Below are 8,565 nucleotides of genomic sequence, written 5' to 3'. Positions count from 1 at the left end.
AGATGTGTGTAATAGCCGGGCCGCATCTTATATAGATGAGATGTTTATATACCGTCACGCACCTTAGGATCCAGCTCTAGTAGATTGCTTTAAATCCCGCAAGCCGCTCGTACTAATAAATCTACGTATGGTGACAGAGCATTTTCCATTGCCGCACCCAAGGAATGGAACGATCTTCCCAAATTTTTGAGGAAGGCGATGTCATTCGAATGTTTTAAATCTGGTTTAAAAACTTACCTTTTTAAATTGTAAATTCAGATATCTTGCAGATGAAAATGTCATTTTGTAATAACAATGAATTGATTAATTAATTGTTGGATTATGATGCAATTCATTGATCTTTTTTTATGCTTAATTTTGAATAATTGTAATTTTTTATATTGTTAATACTTGTATTTTCTATATTGTCCAATTGCCTCTCCCTTTTACTATATTTTTGTAATAATCAAATTAATGTAAATAGAGTAAATTAATTGAATTATTGTTACCAATTAAAATTATTCCATTTGACATTTTTTTTTTTTTTTTTTTTTTTTTTTTTTTGGATTATAAATATTGTAAATGTTTCTAGAATTTGTATTGTACACTGTTGTTTAAATTTGATGATTGTATGCGCTCTGGAGTCGGCTTGCTGCCGTAAAGCGCTTTATAAATGTCACTTACTATTAATATTATTATTTTATAGTAAGAACCATTTTTTGGAACACTCCTTTTCAGGAAAAACCATTATTAATGAGACACTTCTATGAAAATGTTTTTCTTGTTAATGAATAGATAAGGATTACTCCTATGTCCATTTTTATTGCACTAACCTATGTAAATTTACTTTCAGAATTGTTTAGATATTTATATAAAATAATGAAATTGTGAAAGTTTATAATAATATTTTAGACAACCAGATTAGGAGTAAAAACAAATTGAAAGAGTTTGTTTTATTACTGATTTTGGTTTATTAAAGATGTATTGCCAGATGCTAAATATAAAAAAATATCATAACAATTTTTTTTTCAATTAATTTGCCTATAAATTTGAGAAAAAAATTTCATATAGACTGGTATAAGAGGAAAAGTGTGGATGACCTTAAATAACTTTTATAAAAGTGTATAAAGTATGGCTAAGTTTAGGACATTAGGTGTTTTCTTTGAGTGACACTAGTTAACAATGTATAGTCTGTATACAATGAGCTAGCAAATAATATGCTCTGCACACCGCAACGTTTAGTCTTTGAAGACAATGTTGCAGTCTCCAGAGATTCAAAGTTTGTCAGAAGTCTAACATGGTAAAGAAAATATCTATAACACAAACATAAAGATGTTTGTGGTATAGATATGTACTCAAAATAGGTGTACAGGTAGCTAGGAGAGAACTGGACCCGTTAAAAATTTTGAATTGCCCCCAGAGACTGCAATTGTAGTTCCAAATAACATACAAAGAATAATTTTAAACTTATTTGTGTTTTAACACTGAGTTTTTAGTATATGCCCTACATTGCTACTCGATAATTATTTTCCTGTAAAGACATAAATAAAGAGGGCATTGAAAAATAGAAGTGAAATTTTAGTAAATATAAATGATGAACTTAACTCTTATAACCATATTAAATTCTTTTAATTATAAGAACATTTCTGAATGTTTTAAAGATATCTTAATGAACTTATCGTAGATTTGTATAATATTAACTTTTTTTATACCTAGTCCTAGAATTTTCATTCTTTAAATTCAATGTGCAACTCCTGAAAATTAAAACATCGGAGCTTTTGGGTATTGCCTACACCACCGAGGTAAATTAACAACAACCCACCCTTAGACCTATGGCCCCCGATTAATGCTTCACATAAAAGGCCCTGCAATTACTATTGCACTGTGGTCCTTTCTCCCCTAGCTACATCGCTGATTGTGACACAGTGTTCAGTTCTTTTAAGAAAAACAGAAGGTTTTGCCATTGCTGCGAAGAGTGTCAAGATAGACAAATCCAAAAATACGAGTTGGCGTACTGATATAACTGATATATGAGCAGGCCAAGGTGGTATCCACATGTTATTAGTTAAATTATTATTACAGTATCTGTCCGGAAACTATATGGCAATCTTTTCTCAAATTTATGTGAGCTTAATATAAAATTAATCCACAAAATATTGCTACTTCTATTCCTTTGACCATTAAAACCTGGGTCTAGACACTTTATATTATTAAATGTTAAATACAGACACAATGTTCTAGAGTCAAGTTAAAATATGTACATATGTATCAAAATAATATACTTATATATTTATATAAATTTTATGCGTAATACACTGGTTTCCATAAATATCCCTACACGTTATCGCCGACTCCTTTGGTAACGCTGATTGGTTAAGTTGAATCAATGAACGTTCCCGATTGCGTCGGGGACAGGTATACGCAGTGCAAGGATTGTAGTGATGTATTTACCCAAGATCTTGGGTATTTTGACATGGCTTTGGGTACTTGGGTATTCCGTTCAATTCCTTAGGTGTTTTATTTTTACTAAGAAAATTAAATATTTGTTGTCATAGAGGAAGAATTAAGACTGTAACAAAGTGTATCTCCGTCCATTCAAGTAAGCAAAACTCAACAAAGTGCACATAACATTGTCAATTGACTGTTAGGCCTAATTGCTATAAACATGGGTTGGTTCAGAATTGTTTGTTTGTGATTTGAGTTGCCATTGATCTTACCTAATTAATGCATTACATAATAAAACTTGATCACTGATAACACTGGCCGACTGAGGGCGTATTTTTCTATCCGTATTATTACCTCATGAATATTAATTTTAATAATTAACACAAACAATTACAATAAATAATGGTTTATAAATTGAACTAAAAGGGAAACGATACATGGTAATTTTTGCTGAATCTTGGGTAATTTCGACCCAGTCATTGGGTATATCAAAAATTGTGAGTGGTCACGCTGATGGAAACCGAGCTTTATATGTTGCTTGTTTATCGCTTTTCCCAGCTGAGTTACGAATTGCAGGCAACCTTACCAGGTACCCATTTATACTCCGACTGGATAGAAACAACGCAGGTATAGTGCCTTGCTCAAGATTTAGAATTACAATATGGACTTCGAAAAGATTAAAAATGGAAAGCACAAGACATGAATATTAAATAGCTTTAACAGAAAGCCTGTTGAATAATAAAATAAATGAAGATGATAATCTACGAAACAGGTTTAAAAAAAAGCCTGTTAAGGAATAATAAAATAAACGAAGATGATAGGCCTAATCCTTAAAGCATATGGGACAAAAATAACAAAATCTAAAAAGATGCATCAGAGCAAGTACAAGGAAAAAGAAAAATATAGTGATAACGAAATTGATAGTAATTGTTTTTGTCGTGAAGGAATAGACAATAACTGGATTTGCGTCAGGAGAATCAAGTATAGGTGTAATTTTGCCTTACCTAACGTGGAAATGTACTGAATACTTAGCACGTTTGAAAACAATTGCGAAAAAAAATTCAAGTTGTTCTCGGGTAGGACTCGAACTCACGACCTCCAGATAACTAGCCTGGAGGTCGTGGGTTCGTGTCGTGATAACAAAATTGTTCAAAAAAATGATGTCATAAGAGGCACTAAAATCATAGTAGGAGAACAACTAAAATATGACTCTGAAATTAATTCGAATAAACGCTCCGTTTTAAATAAATGTCCCCTCGAATAACGCGTCCTTCTAGAGCCTCATTTGGAATAAACGCCCCACCTAGTTTATTTTTTCCTCGGATAACCACCCCCCCCCCCCCCCCCCCCCCCCCCCATGAAGGTAAACAAATCTAATGGAAGCAACAGCATTCTCAACACACTGTATTAATGTTCTGGTCCAGTAGAACAGGCGCGGACCAAGATCTTCGTACCGTCGGCATGGCGAAGGTCAGGGTGAGAGATACAATATTTCCAAAAATATTGATTGATTGCAGTGCTGGTGGACTGGTGAATAAAATAAATGCAATACATTTTTTGCATTCTAATATTAATTAAAATGGAACTTTCAATCGGCGGTGCGATGATAACGTAGACTGTTGAGTTTTGTGTTTTGATTTATGTCACAATGTATGGTTAATCAAGAATCAATCACATGGAGGATGTGTGCATTGAATCTTAAAAGCTTATTAAAAGGCACATCCAATTTTACTATATTTTGTTATTTTAAAATCACACTAAAGCATAAATCTATTAATTTAAATATTACTATTAATTTTTAATTCAAATTAATTTATCATTTTAACGAATGTTATGGAAAAACAGGTCATTATTGGAGCGGGTAGCCTGGCTGTGGACTTGAATTTCAAAACTTATAAACACATTCAAAAGCTGAAATTTGATAGATCTAATAAAAAAAAAGTCAAAAATGACCACCAAGCACTGAGAATCTGCAAATGAATACGGCATCAGAAGAAGAGCTGCTGCAACGACAGGAGTGGTACCGTATTAATTGGCAACTAAAATTGTTTAAATTAAAACCAAACTCGTGGACAAGAGCGGAGATCTGTTTTGAAAGGTGTGGGTGGGGTTTGGAATTCCGTCAGACCACACCCACCTTAGCCCCACTTTTTGGGGCTGAGGTAAACATTTTGAGGAAACTGTACTCGCAGATGACCGGAAATGACACTCTTATATAGTAAAATCCCATCACCCTTACAGTCAAATGAAGCGCCAACAACTTTCTTCTGATCTTTTATCAGCGCTTTTCGGCAACCATAGAGATCTAATTATTAGAGAATAAATTTCAAAACATTGTATTTGATGTATTCACTTTACTTTATTTTACCTACTTGAAACCGGTAGTCCTGAATTTCAATAAAAACGATCTGTTTCAATACAATACCGTAATTCCTCGAATAGAAGGGTGACCCGGGGTTGAAAGTGGGAGGGAGACCAAAGTGACAAAATAAGGAAGTCTTCAAGCCTTGGCTGGGGGCCGGGGGGCCGCCTAGGGCCCCGGAAGCGGCGTCTATAGCCTTTTAAGTCGTATCTAATTGATTTTAAGAAATGCAATTAACATTTTTCTCTCTACACTACATTTTCAAAATACAGTGGGAAAAAAAATCGAAAAGGGGCTCAGCCCCCACCCCCCATTATGCCACCTCTACTGTAGTTGGCCGAAATGGTACTCTCAGACTTCAATTTGAATATATGTAATTTTCTTTTTTCTCCACTTTTAAATTTTGGGGGAAAAAATATGAAGGGTAGGCTGGCTGACTGGGCCCCCTTGAACCTGCCACTGAAATACTGATCATAAAAAGTTTTTCAACTTATCCTGGTACAGTAATCATAATCGTGCCTGCTTATATATTTCTTGCAAACATGAAAATAATGATTTATTAGTTATCTGCTAATTAGCTTATGGAACGCCGTTTACGCCACAATGCGATGATATGATTTTTGCTTCGATACGAATTTTGTTTCGATACGAGTTATACTTCGATACGAATTTTGCTTTGATACTAATTTTATTTCGATACGAATTTTGATTCCATACGAATTTTGCTTCCATAGACATTTTGCTTCCATATGAATTTTGCTCCGATAAATTTTGCTTCGATATGATATTTGCTTCAATACGAATTTTGCTTCGATACGAATTTTGTTTCGATACAACTCAATATCAAAGCAAAATTCATATTAAAGAAAAATCGCATCGAAGCAAAATTCGCATCGAAGCAAAATTCATATCAAAGCTAAATTTGTATAGAACCAAAAATCATCGCATTGTTGCGTAAACGGCGTTCTATAATAGCTTTTGACGTATTTGAACTCTAATAATCTCTTTGCATGTACAGTATTTATGTAATTAATCAAGAGCTCTTTCCTTTCCTCTTTTTGAATTCCACTTGTGCAAGCACAGTAGTATTGCGATTACACTGTTATGAATGGAAATACTACCATCTAATTTACAATCAAACAGGACAGGGAAATAGGAAGCACAGAAAATTTTATTTCACAAACATAATGGTAATTTTACTAAATTTAACATTATCATGACGTCATGGCGAGATTGCATCGACGTTAGATCGTAGTTCGTAAACTCGTGGTATCCCTATTTAATCAAGTTGAAGTAAGACAGACCTATCCGTGTCAAAGGCTGTATAATTCTAGAATTTAATAACATCTATATAAAATTAAATTAACTAACTATAATTTTTTTTGAAATATGAAAAACAGGAATCTATGTATGAAAATAACATTAAACACTAGTATTGGGTCTTAATAATATACAAAATAAAAATATCATTTATAGTAAATATTGTCCAATTTTAAATTTGTAAAATTGTTTGCCAATTGACACGCTTCCAATTTTAACAATGTACAGTACATTGTGTTCACAATAAATTTAATCTCAGATAAACGTTGCACCTATAAAATCCAAGACACTTTTTCTAATGAAAAATATATTTCCATTGTCCTAAGACTGTAGAACTCACTTCTTAGAAAAAAAAAATAGCAGTACAGATATATATATATAGTAAAAAAAAAAACATTTTAATACAAAGAATTTATTTGAAAAACATCATTAAAATAATCTACAGTATATAGCAGTACAAGCCAAATAACATTAAAAAGCTAAAAGGCACATGAAGATACATGTGCCTAATAATTGGCCTAATAATACTTTCCACACGTAATGTAACAAGTTAAGAGGCCAGTAACGATTAAAAGATGTTAAGAGAAGAGATACATGACCCCAGGGTTAGGCCTAAAAAATAAATTGTTTGTATTACCCTTTAATGCTGAAAATTGTATAGGAGTTATTAGTTTTGTTTTTTATCCTGTCACCAAAATAACATATTAAATCGCAATGCTTGCAATTAAGCCTGTTTCACTATTACTTTTTCAAAGGGTATTTATCAGACTGAATAAAAAAATAACCCGTAATCAATATTTTGTAATGAATTTTAGGCCTAGAATGGCGATACCTTACATCAGACACCAAATTTAGAAAACTTTCATGTGCAAAATGATGGAAAATAAAGATCACTTTTTAAAATTTGTAAAAAAAAAATTAAAAAATACTTTTTTTTAAAACGCCGAACCTGTTTTTCTGTGAGCTATGGGCGGGCACTGGAAGGCAAACTAACAATTTTTGTTAGGCCTTATCGAGTTGGCGTTTCACTCATAATTTGCACCATAAGACAATTATGAAAAATATAACTGCCTGACCAACACTATTTAGTACATGAAGAAATCATGATTTTTCTTATCTTACAGTACATCATAAATTATTGCCTTTAAACTATTTTTAAAAGGTAATATTATCATTATGAATCAAAGTACAGTACTTGAATAAATTTATATTCTGTGTTGTTGGGTTGGGCGAGTGTTGGAGGGCTACTTAGAAAGTGATTAATGTTGCTATTGGCAATTCGATTGACATCCTGAAAATTTCAATTTTCCTTGCTCTTTTTGTTTTCTGAATTTGCATTTTTATAAAATGTGACAGAATAAATTGAAATCAATTGTTGAGTTGACATTTACAGAAAAACTTTCATGCACTGCTTATATACCGCTTTATGCCTAGGTCTAATATTATTTTTAATAATGATGGTGTGGACCATAAACTTAGGGGGATTTCAAACTAAAAAATGGTAGGAAGGCTGCACACATAGGGTTGCTGCAGGCCGCAATAAAGATGCCGTCGGGCCGAGTGTGGCACACTTCGCCTATCTGTGCTATACAGCTATTAATGTTCACATGTTCTCTCTCCAGAATAAAAAATCTATACAATGTATACAGTAGTTTCTGTGAAAATGTTCCAGGTTGTGATAACTCAACATCCAATAGGATTACCTTTTTATGAGATTAAACTAATCCAATAGGTATCAATTTCATTCTCTTGAGTTTTATTAATCCAATCCTGTCATAGAGCTGAATAATATCCATGCAAACGAATAATAATCCCATATCTTCATGAGTTGATTCTATCTGATGTTAATCCCAATTGATACATCTTAATCCCAGTTTTATAGCATGAGTTAATCCATACTCCTGTTCATCACAGACAAATGAATCTTAACTCCATATCACAATGTGTCCATCCAATCTTAATCCAACAGCTTAAATATAATCCATCCAATTTTAATCCCACAGTTTATTAAGTCTGCCCCATCCACATGTAAAAACTTTGGATGTTTCGTGTGGATGCCATATACAGCCTATTGAGACGCCATCGTGGGCTTTGAATTTTTTTAACAGTTTAGTTGTCTTCCAGTTCCAGATGTTCAATCTACCATCTGCGTCTTCTGAAACAAAATAGTTAAATAAAAAAAATATATATAAAATGTTACGGTACATTTGATTTCTATCAACTAATATCAACTGTTTTGTATTGTGTATTTCATGCTCTAACTTTTGAGGAAAAGTGGAGCATCTAGAATCTTTGTCAGGTTTTAAGCATGTTTGGTACTGGTACTCATTATCACTCATGATTATCAAATCATTTTATGAAGATCCTAAAAAAAAGTTCAATCTGCTAACCAGTGGCAGCACCAGCATCTGAATTCTTGGGGGGGGGGGGGGGGGGCAAGGGAGGGTAAAGGTCTGTCT

General features: G+C 33.0%; 1 protein-coding gene across 2 annotated transcripts in view; it reads right to left on the bottom strand.

Annotated features, from left to right (window-relative positions):
• Positions 1-8,565, bottom strand: part of LOC117111465 (pre-mRNA-processing factor 17-like) — a 30,691-nt gene that overhangs the window by 981 nt on the left and 21,145 nt on the right. For both annotated transcript variants that reach the window (XM_033254388.1, XM_033254387.1), the window contains exon 5: positions 8,150-8,261. In XM_033254388.1, coding sequence (XP_033110279.1) covers positions 8,150-8,261 — 112 coding nt within the window. The remainder of the gene's footprint in view (positions 1-8,149; positions 8,262-8,565) is intronic.

This window comes from Anneissia japonica, unplaced genomic scaffold (assembly GCF_011630105.1).
Source record: "Anneissia japonica isolate Jap-2015-1 unplaced genomic scaffold, ASM1163010v1 scaffold24788_len87353_cov107, whole genome shotgun sequence".
NCBI lineage: Eukaryota > Metazoa > Echinodermata > Crinoidea > Comatulida > Comatulidae > Anneissia > Anneissia japonica.
The sequence above is the reverse complement of the archived record's forward strand: the minus strand, read 5'-3'. Positions and strand labels throughout refer to the sequence as shown.